Genomic DNA, 17051 nt, shown 5'->3' on the forward strand with positions numbered 1-17051 from the left:
CAGACTATACCACATCTCCCACAATCACCGTCCTAACCCTACGCCATCCCAACTTATTGCCACCGAAACGCATCCCCCGGAATAAAGAAATTCGCATCCTCAAACGTGATAACGCGGTCCATATCCAGAAAATGACTATCCATAAACGCATCCGATAGATTGAGCAGAGACTGGTCTTGAGTGCTGTGTTGGTTCCCCGTCGTACCAGTATTACCGTACGGAGCGAGCGATGGGCCAGACACCGGGACTCCGTTTCCGGGCTGTTGATACTGCTGTAATGGGGTATGGCTTGGGTAACTAGCTGATACTTGCGGTGACGTGTATATGGGAGGCGGCGGCTGTCCGGATGGTGATATCGCGTGTGTGGATGGGAGGCGCGGGTGGTGTTGCTCGTATTTGCTGGGAGAGGGCATGGTCGTGTTCCGGGTTATGTCTGGAGGCGGGATGCGTCGCGGACTTAGGGTTGAGTGTGAACTTGTGAAGCTGTTGGTACGTCCGTGGTTCCTCATTAGAGAACGTTCATGCGCGAGGCTTCTGGAACGCGCTTGTGGTGTTGCGGCGTAAGTTGGACTCGCGTAGTTTTGTGGGTCGAGGGTCAGGCCGTTGTGGTCGTAGAAGTCGAAGCGGAAGTTTGTGTCGTTTTGACAGGCTTCGAGGAGTCGTTTGAGGTGGGTTGCGTATATAGCTGCTTGGTTGTTTGGTTTCGGGTCGTCTGTGCCTTTCCCTTTCCATCTTGCGGCCATTTCCTCGAGATTGTGGATTAGACGGTGGAATTCTGATCGCAGAGGTTTGCGGGTGGCTTGGTGTTCGAATAGTAGTGCTTTGGCGGCGATGAAGGCACAGAATGAGAATTGGACGTTGACGAAGGGTATGGGCGTATGGGTGAGAAATTTGTCGACGATGTTTGAAGTTTCTACTGCGGCAAGCTCGCACGTCTGGGCACTGCATTCTTTTGGTAGTGCGACGAAGTCATTCCATCCGCGGGGTGGGTATCCGATTGGGTGATGCAGTAATATCATCGAGGTATTATGAGTAATGTGTGCTAGTGTTAGATTAGGATCCATGTCGACCACAGTCCTGTCTGATGAGATATTGGAGTCCTTCCATCTAGGAGGTAGGAAGATCTTCCACTGCACAAGTCTCAAGTCCAGCTCCTTGAAGCGTGTCAGCCAACTGACTGCATGCTCCTTGTCTTGCCAGTTGATCCTTTGTTGAAGGAAGAATGTCGTCACTTGACTCAAGCTCTCGGTTGCTTCGACACAATATGCGAATGCGCCTAGCTTGGAAGCATCGATGTAGCCGTTGGCGGAATTTGGGCTGGCTCCTGGCGGCAAGTGGTCGACTCCTGGGTCCTCTTCGTTATATTGTGCGGGCACATTTGCTAGTGAGCGTCCAATGCGAGCAGCGGCTTTGTTCCAGATGCCGAAGTAGGGTGTGGTGACCGGCTCCTCCCTCGTGAAGAAGCCGCCGTCTGCCGGTAACCGACGGTGCACGTCATCTGCTGTGAGACTGGTGTTCCATCCTGTAGACACCGAACAATATCGATCGAGCAGAAATATGATCCAGAACAATCTTCGTCGCTCTTCCAACTCTGTCCAGTCGTTTGAAGGCTTAACCAACCGCACAGGCGTCATTAGTGATCCCGACTGCGACGTTGATGGCTCAGTAGTAAGTTGGAGGTAGTCTATAGTCCTTGTGAGCGACCCGATCAGCGGCCATGCTCTTTGTGTTTGACCGTCATTGAGAAGATCAAAAACTAGGAAGATGAGGGCCTGCAAGCTTTCGATGGTGACATTGCGCATCGCATGCGTTTCGACGATCATCCGGGAGACCCTCGTCTGCTGAAGGATCTGATCAGTGTCCAGATACAGTACGTTGGGGTCCATGTGTCGCAGAGCAACGGCGACCAGAGCATGAAGGACCAACACATGGCCTGGGTCTTGACATCCTTGGCGCACTCGCGTTTGGAGTCTCGCCTTATGAATATATGGGATCCAATGATGGAATGAGATACAGAAGAAGTCTGCGACCTTCTCGAGCAATGGTTGAGATGGCAAATGCTGCGCGATATCAATATCTTCGAAGGGGAAAAGCCAACTCTCAGCAATTGGCATCTCGAATCTTCTTTTCAGCGGATTGGACACGCCGTTCTCTTCTTCGGAAGCTCTGGAGCCATCTTCTGCGGTTTGGTGGTTGTGGCTATAATCGGGAGTAGGCGCGACATACGGCGCGTGTTCTTCGACACGAGGTGCGCGTTCTTTTACAGCACTCGGGCTTTCATGCGCGACGGCATGGCCATTCGCCGTGGTATCATCGTCTCTATACCGTGGCCGAATGTTTCCCGCATCATCTAGCAGTATCCTCTCAAGAAAAGCTACGGAGCGTAAGATTGAGTTCATCGTAGAAGGAGCACCACATACCGACGCGGCGGGTCAACGCCTCAACAGCTCCGGGCTTAAGCCCAGGTTTGTTCTTTGGCTGATAAACACATTCAGAGGCTATGGCACATTAGCGACGCAAGATAGCGACGCGGAATAGCGCCAATTGACAGAATAACTCACACAGCCTCAAGCAATGCGAGCACGAGGGTGTCTCGCGCGAGCATCGCAGCTTGCGTTGCTTGCAGCTAACGCACGCGGGCGTGTCACCGCCCACCGAGACGGGACCGTCGTCCTCGCCTGCCTGGCTACCATTGCCAACCGAGTAATTGGTCCACCCAGCCGACATCAGCACGACATCGCAAAAGCGCTGATCAAGAAGAAGCAAATGTGGAGGATGCAGCGAGCGGCGGGCATCGGGATAAATCGATAATTACTCCACACGCGGGCCCCGCGCGGTCTAACCCTCCTTTCGGCTGATCACCATCACTCCACCCCGGAAGCCACCCGATTTCATCAATACGGGACGGGAGCCTATGGCGATACGCGGTATCGATATAGCTTTCGGATGCGCTACCTATTGAAGCTTGGGTGTAAAGAGGTACGAACTGTCTTTTGCATCCATGGCTGCTGCCAGGGCGGGTCATACCATAGAACCCCTAGACTTACGAGACTATGGAACATGTAGAGCTGCGATTGCACGGTCTCCAATTGAAAACCCCACCAGGGTTTGTATCACGCAAAAGAGGCTCCTGACAACGCTCAGCCCATCATGCCTCCGCTAAACGGCTTCTCAAACAACCCGTTCAAGACCCACGCCGACTTCAAAACCGCATCAATAGCACTCCTTCGCGCATTGAAGCCATACCAATCACCCCATGGCGCCCGAATCAAACTCCCATTATCAACCGGTACCCATTTCGACGATGTCGCCGCCCAGCTTGAAGGATACGCCCGGCCGCTATGGGCAGTCGGCGCGCTGATGCACTCGAACATCGTGTCTAAAGACGAGTACGAGGAGCTTATCAAACCATACGCCATAGGCCTGGCCAACGGGACCAATCCAGAGCATGCGGAGTACTGGGGCCCAGTCGTACTACGCGATCAACGAATGGTGGAAATGGAGATCATCTCGTTCGCGCTACTATCAGCTCCAGAGACCATGTTCCATTCGCAGTCTGAAGAAGCGAAGAGGAATATCACAGAGTGGCTGGGAACTATCAATGGCAAAGACTTCCCCACGACAAATTGGCTGTGGTTTCGCGTCATGACTAATCTAGCATTGATCAAAGTATGCGGCGTACCCAAAGAGCATGTACTCGATGCGATGAAAGCAGATTTGGATCTCATGGAGCAGTTCTACCGAGGGCACGGCTGGGCAGCAGATGGTATCTGGAGCGATGAGGGACGACAGGCGGATTACTATTCCGGCAGCTTTGCAATCCAATTCTCGCAACTCATATATGCGAAGATGGCACAGGATCTGGATCCAGAGCGGTGCGAAAGGTTTCGGGGTAGAGCGAAGGCATTTGCAGTGTCTTTTTGGCGGTACTTCGACACGAACGGTATGTCGAATACCTACCGCAGACACCCAACACTGACTAATGCGCCCTAGGTGCCGCTATACCCTTCGGCCGCAGTCTAACATACCGTTTCGCTTTCGCTGGATTCTGGTCCGCCGTCGCTTTCGCAGACCTCGAGCTCCCGGAACCACTCAACGACTGGGGCGTGATCAAAGGACTCTTACTCCGACACTTCCGCTGGTGGAGCAAGAAAGACGACATGTTCAACATCGACGGCACTCTGACAATCGGCTTTACCTACCCCAACATGTACATGAGCGAAGACTACAACAGCCCGCAATCTCCTTACTGGGCTTTGAAATCTTTCCTAGCGCTAGGCCTGCGGGAAGACCACCCGTTCTGGACTGCGGAGGAGAAGCCTTTACCCAGTGCGGATGTGGCAGTTATGCCAATTAAACCAGCTATGCATATCCTCTGCAACCAGCCAAACCACCACTTCCTCCTCTCCATGGGCCAATTCTGTCCTTGGCCGCTCAAAGCAACGGAAGCCAAGTATGGAAAATACGCTTACTCCTCGCATTTTGGGTTTAGTGTGCCTACTGGTACGTTGATACAGCAAATCGCTCCAGACAGTACACTCGCAGTGAGTAAAGACGGCGGGGAGACATGGCGGGTACCATGGAAGGTCACGAACCACCGTTCTGCTACTGCACAACTGATGCGCAATGCCGAGTTCGAAGAAAACATACCGTGCTTGACAAGCACATGGAAGCCCTGGGCCGACGCCGATATCACGGTACAAACACACATCGTGGCTCCTTGCTCGCGCTGGCCCGATTGGTACATCCGCTGGCACCGCTTCACTAATACCGGGTCTGGCACGGTTAATATCCAGACCGTCCAAGGCGGCTTTGCAATCCAAGGCCGCGGCGATAAGTACGGTGAAGTCTTACCAACACACGCACACACCTCCGACTTCCCTCGCGAAGCAAGCCGAAACAACGATGCAGCTTTCCCTCAAGGCACAGTAACAACTCAGCACTCAGCTCTTATCTGCTCCAACGCTGGCGCTAGCGGTATCGCTGCCCTCAATCCAAACAGCACCGATCATCCAACGACAAAAATGTATGCGGAGGTCCTGAAACCGGATGCGAATACGAATTTGATGTGGCAGCGCACACTCATTCCCACGATTAGGAATGAATTGGGCATAACACCAAGTACGACAGGACAGGCGTCTTCTGAGTTTGGCAGCGCGGTGTGTGCTCTAGCTAGGACGAATGATAGAGAGGAGCGATACGCGGAGTTGGACTATGGTGAGTTATGGGATGATGTTCCTGTGTTGGATACTGGCAAAGGGGAGGAGAAGAATGGGGAATGGTACATCAAGCTTGAGTAAATATACAGGCTAGAAAAGTGATATAATCTCATCTTTGATCAGCCAGTTGAGCAGGACGGAAGCTTTGTGTGGCTTCCCATACAACCCTGGTCAGAACCTTGGTTGAGAAATCGTCAGTAGTGGGAGTGTCAAAGGCTAATTGTAGGGGCGTAGGTCTGAGCAGCACATGAGCATATGCCACAGGCAAACGATTTTTGAAACATATTCTAGTATTCAATCTAGCAAAAAAAAGACCCGCAAGCCAAGCTAATCGTGCAAATGTGATAATCGGTATATCTTCCTCCATTCCCCAATCCGATTCAAATAGGCGCCCAGACATTTCAAATTTTGTCCGTTATAGCTAGAGAACACACAGATAGTACAAGCAGGTCATGATCTTGCCAATCCGCATCATAGATGTGCAGAGGTGATTGTTTTGTACATGACAAAGAGTCATAGAAAGACCACGTATAGCCTCCTTAGCTTGCGCTGAGGTCCAAGACACCGGGTAACGCCAACATGATTGATTAGCAAAAGGTGGCTGCCGCCGCGAAGGATGAGTTGTTGGGTGATTTTTGGTGTTTCTACCTCTTCCTCACGCAGAAGAAGAGACCAGTGCGACCAAGGAACCACAAGCATCCGGCGAAACGGACAATGGCGAGCGCAGCGGTAGCCCACAGAAGGGCCTGGAAGAAATGCGCGGTTCTGCCGGAGGCGCTTGACTGTAATTGAGTTAGTAAAACGTTCGAGATGAGGACTTCAGGTAACTTACAGAGAAACCGAAGCGGTCAAAGTTGTCCTGGGTAATGACAACCGCAAGTGTGGCGTTGGAACCAATCCAGGCTGTGCACAAATGGGTACGGAAAGACTTGTAAGAGTCCTCCAAAGTCTTCTCGTCGCTCTCGACAGGTGGTACGTAAGGAGCGAGAGCGCGCTTGACAGTAGCTTCGAACTGACTGTCAATATCGGCTTGTGGCAGATCCGGCTCCTCGATAACGTTGTGCTTGCCGTCGGCTCCCTTCTCTGTCTTCGCTGAGGGAAGTGCATCTGCCTTGTCGGAACCCTTGGTACCCCAGGAGACATCGTGCCAGTTGGAGAAGGCGTAGACGTTGAGGATGTTGACGTAGGAAGACATGATGAGCAGATACTGAGGGAACGAGGTGAACATGTGCCACGGGTCCATGTAAAGGAACGAGGCGACGTAGTAGAGACCGAAGGTAGCCGCAAGAGCGATAATGATAATACCAACACCGCTTGACGAGAAGAAGGACGAGGCGAATGCTTCCGGCGATGAAGTGTCGAGTTTCTGCGAGGACGGGTTCGTGAAAGCCTGAACAACGAGGTAGATGGACAGGATAACAATGTAGAACTGGATGAGACCGAAGACGCAGAAGGAGACCAGGTAAGACCACTTGGAACCCTTTGGACGATTACCAAAGGCCAAAATGAACTGTAGGACCAGGAATGCGAGGTAAAGATAGGTGACGATGACGTTGAAGATGGGCGTGACAGTGTTTCCGAAGGGCCAGGCGTCTCGCGTATCGGTTTTGGTACCGACAAGACTCATGATAACGACGGTGGTAAGCCAGAAGGAAGCCAGGGAGAACCAGGCCATGATGGTCTGGAAGACGTTGTACAACATTTGAATGTGCAGGAAGAACATGCGGACGAGGTTGTGGCCACTCTTGTACATGCGGCCGAAGTGGAGCAGGGAGTAAATACCGGCAGCGAAGGAACCGTTCAACCAACGACGACGCTGACCGATGAACTCGGCAGCACCCTCAGGCACATCGGTTTCACCCTTGGAGGCCTTGATGTAGGTGAGATGCCACTTGGATCCAGCCTTGGCGACAAGCTCGAAACAAAGAATACGATCTTCTGCCAAGAACATGTTCTTCTTGAAAATGTTCATACCCTCGATACCCTTCTTTCCGAGGATCTTGGCGAGTGTGTGGTCACCGTGGAAGTACTGCTCGAGCGGTCTGCCCATGATAGCACGGTATCGGTAAGCCGAGAAAGCACCAGGCAACACAGAGACGTATCCGAAGGAGGATTCCAGCGGCTTATCGAGAATGTTACTGATCTTGTACTCGAAGTTCTGGGCGGCTACAAGGGGGTTGAGGAGGTTCTTCCAGCCCTTACCTGTTTTCGCTATTAGCATCATATCTCATACGGCCGAGATGCTGTAATCGGAGGAAAACTTACCCAACATAGCGTGAATCTCACCGCAAGCACCACCGAGATCCTTGTCGTTGTAGAAACCTTCCCAGAGGGCGAGAAGGGACTTGGGACCGGGCTTTGTACCAGCATCGAGCAGAATGCAGACTTCGGGGTTCAGAATGCGACCGATAGCAGTGAAGAGCCATCTGTGGGAGTTGATCTTCTTGCTGTTCTTCTGCTTCAAGCAGAACATCATCTGGACGGGGGGAAGTGTGCTGGCGCTGTCATCGTGGGGGCGAATGAGCTGCTGGTTGGGCGTAACGGAAAGTTGCGTGGTGTATTCGAACTGACTTGTTAGCGAATTACTTGTGGACTAGAATTTGATCAAAACTTACGATGTGGGCAACAGTCTCGTTTCCGTCAATGTCCTTCTTCATGACACCGTCCTGGTAAATACCGACGGTGGCGAGCAGATCGAGAGTACCCTTGTCGCAGGGGTCGATACCGTCGAAAACCAAGCACACGACGATCTTCTGCCAGGCCGGACCGCCCTTGTTCCAGAACTCGGACTTCTTCAGGTTGACAATGTCGCGGATGTTCTGCATGACACCGTGCAGAGTACGGGCAGTAAGAACCTTGTCTTCGTTGTAGTAGGTAATGGCAATGAGCAGCTCGGTGTGGCGGTTGTACATGGCCGGACGCAGATTGTAACCGTTCTTGAGGGTGAAGTCGTTGGGGTCGCATGTCGCAGCAGTGTCTAGCGGCTGTCAGACCGGAAAGGGAAATACAGAACGTGGTACTTACAGCGCATGTGGGTAAACTCCTCGCTACCGCTCTCGAGGTCATTGCGGTACTTGGCCTGGATGGCGTTCTGGATGGCAGAGGGGACGGGGTAGTCGGCACTCAGAACGGAACCCTGGACAAGCTTGACCTTACGGGTCATACCACGCTTGAGGCCACCGGCGGCACCTCCGCCGGGCTGCTGTCGCTGCCTCCATGCTTCGGTCGAGCTGGTCTCGCTCCTCTGGTATGGTGATGGGGCCCGCTGGGGAGCACCGAAGTCGCCCTGCGCGTCGTAGCCACCGGACGCCGAGTAGGAAGTGCCAGCGTGGGCCTCGCCGGGGTATTGTGTTGGCCTGTCGGTCGCGTAGGACTCGGTCAAGCTGTAGGTGGAGTGCGGGCGGACCTCAGGGTTGCCGTAGAAAGGGTCCGGGTGGGCGCCGGTAGGGTTCTCGTGCAGCAGCGAGCGGCCTACTTCCTCCTCATCGTGGGTGCGGTCGTACTGCGGACGCTGTCAGTATGTCGTGCCTTCCGCCATATCATCAGGGGCGCCTACGCCGGTGTTCGGGTCTCCAAGGTTATAACCTTGGTTATTGTTGTACGCCATGACGTGCTGCAGTCCACGGGCCGGCGCTGCAGATGGCGGTGTTGAAGGGAAAAAGGAATAGGCGGTAGGGGTATAAACGGTTGAGATGTCAGAAAGGCGGCAGCGCACAACTCGGGGTGTCGCTTGATAAAGGTGGATGGAATGTCTGGGGCGCTTCAGGGCTGAGAAAGCTGAAGGGACGCGCGCTATACCCCTTGTGGTGGGATGGGGGAAGGTGCGCTAGGAAAACCGCCGTCTCTGAAACACGGCTTAGCCAGCTTCTATTCGTCGTCGCCGTGTAAGCTGCGCGTTTCGGATGCAGCTGGGCACTCCTTTAACAAGAATGCATTCGTGGAGACGCTTCAAAGAACGGGCGATCGCTCCTACTTGAATTCAACGGCAACCGCAAAACCTGCTGGCGGTGAAGCACACGACCGAAGCACATGAAGTCTCCGTCGTCTGTCAGTGTGGCGCTAGCCGGCCACGACCTCTAAAATTAGACAGGCCCTGGCCGCTTGCTTGCTCAGCCTCACCAAAGTCTACCAACATCGCTATTGCCGGCATACTATGATACTATCATGTAGACGGCCTGACTCGCCCTGCGCAGACTACTCCTACGACGTGCATACAACGCCCGTTGCCGTCGAGTGGCTGAAATGCTCAAAATCCCCTTCTGCACGGCTGCGCGTCTCTGTCTCAAGCTAGGGGTCGCACGGCCGACGTCAGCCAGCTTTCAAGGTTGCTCCGCAGGCGGATCCACTCAGAGAGATCTCCTAGTTCTCTGCAAAGGGTTGCATGCATTGCTACTGTAACCCAGCCTACCGACCTGTATACGAACCTGTAGTCGGAGCGATTGATTTCTAAATAGGGCCGTTCCCATGCCACCACTACAAACCTTGCCACGTCGTTTTTGCCTGCCGTTTTGCCAGCGTTATTGCAGTGCTGCGTTTGGCTGCCGGGTTCGCGTGATGGCGGTGCGGTGACAGGGTCCAGGCCTGTGGTGAGTCTCCTATCCGTCGCTGTGGGCCGCCGTTGGAAAGTTGTTCCTGGACCCAGGACCCTTCATCTCTCCGGGTCTCACATCTCAACCGCCACATACTCGATCTCGCTGACAGCTTGGCATCGGCGTCGGTACCACATGTGTTTTGAGACGACGTCGAAAGTCAGATCTTCCACCACGATCCTTGGTTGAATATAAGCCTGCGTTATTGACTTTCTTGCATATGTGCACGACAATATGCAAACAACAGGCTGGCCTATGCTGAGCAACAGTCTGCGCAGCTACCCCGAGTCATCACATCACGTGCTACAGCCAACTCTTACATCCATGATACCACCAGGGCTGCGAAGTCCCTTCCAATCCAGGTAGCGACATAGAAACGTCCCCTCAAATTGCTTCTTTGGCGGCGAAGATGGCGAACGCTCCTGCCTTTTTGCACCTTATCGTGCGGGGAGCAGCAGGCCGCACCTTCCGTCACCAGCGCCTCAACAAAACGAAAACTTGTATTCTCCATGTGCATCCACACCACTCGTGTAGTCTTCCTCATGCTCGAAAAACAACACCTTATTGCTTAACCCGCTTGGCTGGCGTCATACCCGCTGCTACTGCCCCGCATCGGAATACTAGTCGCAATAGTTGTAACTACAACAATTGAATATCTTGTTCGCTAACCACCTACGAAGCTCTACACAGTTCCTCTTCGACCCGCATATCCACTCAGCGGTACGAGCCGCCATGGCCTCAGCCGCACCGTTAGTGGATCTGCCGAAATCGAAGTCTGGCGCTTCACCACCATCCACGGCAATCACATCTCCAATAGCTGAAGGTCACGACAATACAACTCAATGGCAAACACCTGAGAACCCGAACTTTGTGCATCCTGATCACGCAATACCGTCACCAAGCTATCCCAGCGCAGAGAATCTCATCATCGTTTGCTGCCACGCCATCTTCCTTCCGAATGCAGATGAGCCCAACTTCCCGCTGTGTAGTCCTCACTACGAGCCGCATTGGTTGCTGGCGCCTTTTCAAAAGTCAGACGAAGCGACAGGCAAGCCAGGAGAGCATGAGACGTTCTTGGCCCATATCAAAGCTGGTATCGATGCTTTGACTGTCGGAACGGACGCCGAGCATCCTCCTTCAAGCATTCTTGTCCTCAGTGGCGGGGCTACTAAACGAGCGGAGTCTCTGAAAACCGAGGCACGCTCATACTACCATGCAGCGCTCGCAGAAGAGTTAGCAGAAGGTCACAGGGGTGGAGGACGAACTCATAGGTATGTTTCCGATACAATATTGCAACGTCCGATCGTGTCATTTGACGTGCTGGCGAATGAATCAGATGCAAACAGCGAGACTCTCTTGGAGACCGTATTCTGACCATGTACACAGATTATACAACAAGGGCTATATATTACTAGAAGAACAAGCCACCGACTCGTTCCAGAATCTGCTGTTCAGTATCCTCCTTTTCAGGAAGGCTACTGGCAACTATCCGAAACAGATTCGGGTAATCACGCATGCTTTCAAGTCGAAGCGTTTTCTCGAACTGCATGCTCCGACTATCCGATGGCCGAAAGAGCGCATCCTGGTGCAGGGCATAGATCCGCCGATGGCAAACGACGCATTACAGAGCACGCTTCGCGGGGAAGAAGAGAACGGATATGCGGCGTGGGAGAATGACCCTATGGGTACCGGAGATCTTTTGGGTGGGAAGAGACAGCTACGCGGATGGGACGCCAGCAAGGCAGCCAAGCACTTCAAAGACTTGGAGGACAGTGTCAAGGACTTATTTCAAGGCACAGTATCGGACGAGCTGCCATGGATAAGCTAGACCAAGAATTGCTAGGACTTGCCTATTATCTAATGTCTTACTATGTTACCGAAGCGCCTTGTTTGGTCGCCCACAGAGCACGATATCTTCTCCGAGCGGAATCCATCTCGTTTCTTTCAATCTTGTGATGGGCAATCGTTCCGAGCCGCCATCCGGACACACCTGTACACCGCCTCTTCCTAGCCAGGTAGGAGCAATCGTAACGATTACCGAGTCGACCAGCGAATACGCGGGACCAGGTCCCAGTATATCATTGATGACAAACCCACCGCCCTCAATCATAACGCTCTTTATACCTCGATGGGCCAAAGCATCCAAAATGATATGCCATGTCGAACCAGCTGCAGCAATGTCTTCGGGAGAAAGTCCAAGAACCAGGAATTTGCCACCTACGCTTTCGAGTATCTTTCGTTGATTACTGGACGGCTCCACGCAGGTCACAACATAAGGTGCCTTCCCCTTGCCCTCCTTGGCTAGTCTCATCACCTTGCTCTCTTCGCTAAATTGCCAGCGCCCGCGAGGATCAACGACAACTGGTCTTGGTTGTCCGACGAGCCCTTCCCCACCATAGCCGCCTACGCCTTCGATTCGGCAGTTTAGTGATGGGTTGTCGGCAATAGCTGTTCCGGCCCCGATCAGAATAGCATCGTGCCTTGATCTCAGGAAGTGAGTCATGGCCTTGGATTGCGGACCAGATAATGCTGTCTGCACACCGGGTGCGATGGCTAATTGACTGTCGAGAGAAGTAGCGAAGGTTAATGTGACGAAGGGCTTAGAAACGAGTTGGTGAGCTCGGGGCGATGTAGACGAGTCATGAGGTAGGTAGCCTTCCATGTGCTGCCTATCAGAAGCTGGAAATTGTAACGCGTCTCGTACCGGGGCTGTCATGGCTGCAGTGACTATGTTTCGACTCTACGTGCGAGTATCGTGAGTCTGTGGATAGAAGGCTGAGAACCATGGGTGACTAAGCCGTAAAGTGGGCATCACCGAGAAACCGTGGTTGGACCCCACGTCGCAGCACGGACGCCCGAGGATCGTGGCAGCCTGCCCAACTAAGGTTATCTTCACTCTCACGTATAATATCTCTAGCCCTTCTTTTATTCGGCATTCGTACTTTCGCAGGCCCTCGCACTCGCCGCCTTCTCTACTAGCCTCTTCCTATCACCCAACCGCCACCTAGTCCTCTACCTCTCGCCGTTTGCCCCGCGACCCTCACGCGCGCGCATTCCAGCACACCAACGCGGTTATATCTATACAGGCAATAGCCCGGACGCCGCATACAATACCGCCAAGATGATGAAAATATGGTCTATGGTAGGTCTTTGGAATTCTAGTGTCGCGTGGTAACACACGACGGCTAACAAACCTGTAGAAGAAACAGCAGCAGCAGGATGAGGCTGCACAAGCTGCGTCGAGCAAGAAGAAGAAGGTCACCCCAGCCCAGCTACGAACACAAAAAGGTACCAGCATCTCTCGACTACATACCATATCCCTCGCAAAGCTAACGCGACACAGATCTTGAGGAATTATCTCTCGGCACAACGATGAAGACGCACTTCCCTAACCCCGACGATATCCTTAACTTCGAACTCACGATCGACCCCGACGAGGGCATGTACAAGGGTGGACGCTTCAGATTCGACTTTAAGATCAACCAGAACTTCCCCCATGACCCGCCAAAAGTCAAGTGCACACAGAAGATCTACCACCCAAACATCGACCTCGAGGGAAACGTCTGCCTGAACATACTGCGAGAGGACTGGAAACCAGTATTGAACTTGAATGCGGTCGTTGTTGGTCTACAGGTACGTTATAAGGGTTACAAGATGTGGAATGGCATGCTGACAGATCACAGTTTCTCTTCCTCGAGCCGAACGCGTCGGACCCGCTGAACAAAGAGGCTGCCGAAGACCTCAAACAGAACCGAGAGGGCTTCAAGCGCAACGTGCGCGCATCGCTCGGCGGCGGCACAGTCAAGGGACAGAACTTCGATCGCGTGCTCAAATGAGCTTCATCGCATAGGATCAGAACAACGCAAGCTTTCACGCAGCAGTCCTTCGAAATGCCCCTCCACGGACGGATGCATCACAATGACATGAGACCGAGCCATGAGCTCACTACAGGACAGGCTTGATGCATGGGAGAAGGTTGGAGGTGAACATGTCAACACATTAGCGACTGCATGTATGGTCTGGCGCATCATGTAGAGGGTGCATGGATATCATACGGGCGCAAGATAGTCTTTCAAGATCTCATACAATATGACTGCACATTTGCGCACAAAAATGGGTTTGCCCGTTCGTGATACTTTACTGTGACTGCGATGTTTGCTTGGAGATTGCGTCACCGCCATCCTGAATCTGTATCCGTCTACCCAGGCTGTGAGAGCTACACGCAAACCGTACTGCGCAACGTTACCTCGTAGTAAATAGGCCCGCTTAGACTACGGTCAATCTCACCAAGTCATCAGCCGCCACGCACTATCCACTATGACTGGGTCCAACGATGCCTCATATCATCAGAACCGCTCTCGGAGACACGCATTCCTCCCCGACGACCCTCCGGCCCCCCTGCTAGCACTCTGACGGCGTGCGGTGATTGGCCGAGGACGCGAACGGTCGGTCTGGGGCAGCGATAATCGGCCTGGTCCAAGCTCCCCAACTCGAAATTCTGGGTGGGTTGACGATCGAGCCCAGCGTGTTTAAAAGCCCATATCCCCGCCAAACAATTCTGACCCCAAGATACCCCTTTCACACACATTCACAATGGCCTCAAGACCTGTTACCCGCGCTCTGCGCCAAACCGCCCGCCAATTGGCTTCCACTCCCGCTCAGAAGCGCACTTTTGTGTCTGCTCTGAGTGCTGGTGCTAAGAAGGCTGCTCCCCGCGCGGCTGTCACAAGCCAGTTCCAGCAGACCCGTGGTGTCAAGACCATTGACTTTGCCGGAACCAAGGAGACTGTCTACGGTGAGTTTGGTCATTCTCGATGCATCGGGATCAAAGCTGACAACAAACAGAGCGTGATGACTGGCCAAAGGAGAAGCTTCTTGAGTACTTCAAGAACGACACCATGGCTATGATTGGCTACGGATCCCAGGGTCACGGTCAGGGTCTCAACATGCGCGACAACGGCCTTAATGTCATTGTCGGTGTACGGAAGAACGGTGCTTCGTGGAAGGAAGCCGAGGCCGATGGCTGGGTTCCCGGAAAGAACCTGTTCGACATCGATGAGGCTATTGGCAAGGCCACCATTGTCATGAACCTCCTCTCAGATGCCGCTCAATCTGAGACCTGGCCCGCCATCAAGCCCCAGCTCAAGGGCAAGGTAAGCAGTACTCATCAGTTCGACAAGAGTTGGAACTAACAAAACCAGACTCTCTACTTCTCCCACGGTTTCTCCCCCGTCTTCAAGGACCTCACCAAGGTCGAAGTCCCCACCGACATCGACGTCATCCTCGTTGCCCCCAAGGGCTCCGGCCGCACTGTCCGCACCCTCTTCCGCGAGGGCCGTGGTATCAACTCGTCCATCGCCGTCTACCAAGACGTCACCGGGAAGGCCAAGGAGAAGGCCGTCGCCCTCGGTGTAGCCGTCGGTTCCGGATACATGTACGAGACCACCTTCGAGAAGGAGGTCTACTCCGACCTGTACGGCGAGCGTGGTTGCCTGATGGGCGGAATCCACGGCATGTTCCTCGCGCAATACGAGGTTCTCCGTGAGCGCGGCCACAGCCCCTCTGAGGCCTTCAACGAGACCGTCGAGGAGGCCACCCAGTCTCTCTACCCCTTGATCGGCGCCAACGGCATGGACTACATGTACGCCGCATGCTCCACCACCGCCCGCCGCGGTGCCATCGACTGGAGCAAGCGCTTCAAGGCCGCCCTCAAGCCCGTCTTCGACGACCTCTACACCTCGGTCGAGAACGGCAGCGAGACCAAGCGCTCCCTCGAGTACAACAGCCAGCCTGACTACCGCGAGAAGTACAACCAGGAGCTCAAGGAGATTGACGACCTGGAGATCTGGCGCGCTGGAAAGGCTGTCCGCTCCCTCCGCCCTGAGAACGCCAAGTAGATTGTGCGTTCGAGCAGAGGTTGAGCTTGGATAGTATGGACGGTGAAAATGTGTAGATATTGTCATGTCTTTTGTTACGATTAGGGATGTTATGGCGTCAAGCGCTGGGTTTGTCATGGGCGCTGGTGTAGCTGCATTGGCGGCGGTCAAAAAAGAACCTTGGAAGAGAGAAGGAAGGGAATAGCGCAAAAGCGAATGAATACCTTTCCATGACAATGATCGTCCCACTTGGAGCATTCTCTTGTGCTGCAAAAGTGCCGTGGCCTGAACTCGTTGCATATCTTGATTGACATATTGCATCAAGATATACCCTTTCATTCGTCCAGTTCATCATCCACATCCGTCATACTACCACTTCTCTACCCCAACTCGGCCACCCCTGTTCTATATCCTACTACCTTTACTACGCGCTCTCCCACCCACTCCTGTTCGAAACCGGCGGCGCTAACCTCGTAAAAGCCTTGGACCGTGCGTACGTCGTCCAAAGCCTCCCTTCCAAGTCTAGAAGTAGTCCTGGTCTGGGTCTTTGTGCGGAAGATGCAGGGGTGCTGCATTTGGGGGTTGATGTTGACGTTGACGTTGATGAAGGCGAGGAGGGAGGTGAGGGTGGAGGTGATGGGTATGAAGTTGATGAAGTCGTAGATTGATGTGAGCCTGTTGTTGATGTTGAGGCGGATGTGGATGTGGATGAGGTTGAAGTTCGGCGAGCCATCTTGATCCTTTCGATGTGTTTTGCGGGGTCGTTAAGGATTGTGTTGAAGGTTGGGGTTTGGTGGGGTTGCTCCCATGTGTACATGTTTTTTCAGCGAAAATATCTTGGATGGGAGACGTTGCGAAGGTAGTTGTTGTAATTGTACTTAATGGGATAGTAGTCGTCTGAATGGTAGATCAATTGTTGGCTTACGCGGAGGGGTAACTAGGTATAGTCGTAGATTGTAAAAGCTTTGAGGAAAAACCGAGAAAAGAGTGCAAATTTTGATATGTGAAAACTTTAATGACTCAATTACCATATTCTGTGTGAGCTGAACTATGGTCTGAAGGTGATGAATCTGGTATATATTGGTGCAGCGTACCATGGTTCGTTTACAACCATCTCCTGCCCAACTCCAAACGCCCCATCACGACTCTTTGAACCTAGCGTTCATATCCCATCTAAATACAGTTGTTCTCCAGCTTCCCCAGCCGACGTCAAATGTGAACTGGCTGCGTACTCTACGGTAGCCTGGTTCCTCTGGTTCCGTGTTTTCTACGACGGGCTCCACGACGGGCTCTACGGTGGGTTGTGTGATGGGCCATTCGACAACCTCCCAGTCTTCGTCAACATTTGTCTCGTCTCCTTTCTCGGC

General features: G+C 53.2%; 7 protein-coding genes across 7 annotated transcripts; 4 read left to right on the plus strand and 3 right to left on the minus strand.

Moving 5' to 3' along the window:
- Positions 1-53: 53 nt before the first annotated feature.
- Positions 54-2727, minus strand: J4E79_007170 (uncharacterized protein; the record flags this gene model as incomplete). Its single annotated transcript, XM_049356037.1, has 3 exons — positions 54-2374; positions 2421-2498; positions 2562-2727. The coding sequence occupies 3 exons, from the start codon at positions 2725-2727 to the stop codon at positions 54-56; spliced, it is 2565 nt and encodes an 854-aa protein (XP_049209491.1).
- A 423-nt stretch (positions 2728-3150) lies between these two features.
- Positions 3151-5300, plus strand: J4E79_007171 (uncharacterized protein; the record flags this gene model as incomplete). The annotated part of the gene is made up of 2 exons (XM_049356038.1): positions 3151-3943; positions 3994-5300. The coding sequence occupies 2 exons, from the start codon at positions 3151-3153 to the stop codon at positions 5298-5300; spliced, it is 2100 nt and encodes a 699-aa protein (XP_049209492.1).
- Positions 5301-5863: 563 nt separating this feature from the next.
- J4E79_007172 (uncharacterized protein) lies at positions 5864-8826 on the minus strand (the record flags this gene model as incomplete). The annotated part of the gene is made up of 6 exons (XM_049356039.1): positions 5864-6001; positions 6052-7421; positions 7485-7785; positions 7835-8196; positions 8244-8721; positions 8776-8826. 6 exons carry the CDS (start codon positions 8824-8826, stop codon positions 5864-5866), a joined length of 2700 nt encoding a protein of 899 aa, XP_049209493.1.
- A 1714-nt stretch (positions 8827-10540) lies between these two features.
- Positions 10541-11636, plus strand: J4E79_007173 (uncharacterized protein; the record flags this gene model as incomplete). Its single annotated transcript, XM_049356040.1, has 2 exons — positions 10541-11079; positions 11195-11636. 2 exons carry the CDS (start codon positions 10541-10543, stop codon positions 11634-11636), a joined length of 981 nt encoding a protein of 326 aa, XP_049209494.1.
- Positions 11637-11681: 45 nt separating this feature from the next.
- Positions 11682-12524, minus strand: J4E79_007174 (uncharacterized protein; the record flags this gene model as incomplete). Its single annotated transcript, XM_049356041.1, has 2 exons — positions 11682-12473; positions 12513-12524. The coding sequence occupies 2 exons, from the start codon at positions 12522-12524 to the stop codon at positions 11682-11684; spliced, it is 804 nt and encodes a 267-aa protein (XP_049209495.1).
- A 405-nt stretch (positions 12525-12929) lies between these two features.
- Positions 12930-13644, plus strand: UBC12 (NEDD8-conjugating protein ubc12; the record flags this gene model as incomplete). Its single annotated transcript, XM_049356042.1, has 4 exons — positions 12930-12950; positions 13009-13096; positions 13152-13441; positions 13492-13644. The coding sequence occupies 4 exons, from the start codon at positions 12930-12932 to the stop codon at positions 13642-13644; spliced, it is 552 nt and encodes a 183-aa protein (XP_049209496.1).
- Positions 13645-14401: 757 nt separating this feature from the next.
- Positions 14402-15705, plus strand: ILV2_1 (Acetolactate synthase, mitochondrial; the record flags this gene model as incomplete). The annotated part of the gene is made up of 3 exons (XM_049356043.1): positions 14402-14603; positions 14654-14961; positions 15010-15705. The coding sequence occupies 3 exons, from the start codon at positions 14402-14404 to the stop codon at positions 15703-15705; spliced, it is 1206 nt and encodes a 401-aa protein (XP_049209497.1).
- Positions 15706-17051: the final 1346 nt, after the last annotated feature.

This window comes from Alternaria viburni (assembly GCF_023758015.1).
Source record: "Alternaria viburni strain BMP 2772 chromosome Unknown scaffold_15, whole genome shotgun sequence".
Classification (NCBI taxonomy): domain Eukaryota; kingdom Fungi; phylum Ascomycota; class Dothideomycetes; order Pleosporales; family Pleosporaceae; genus Alternaria; species Alternaria viburni.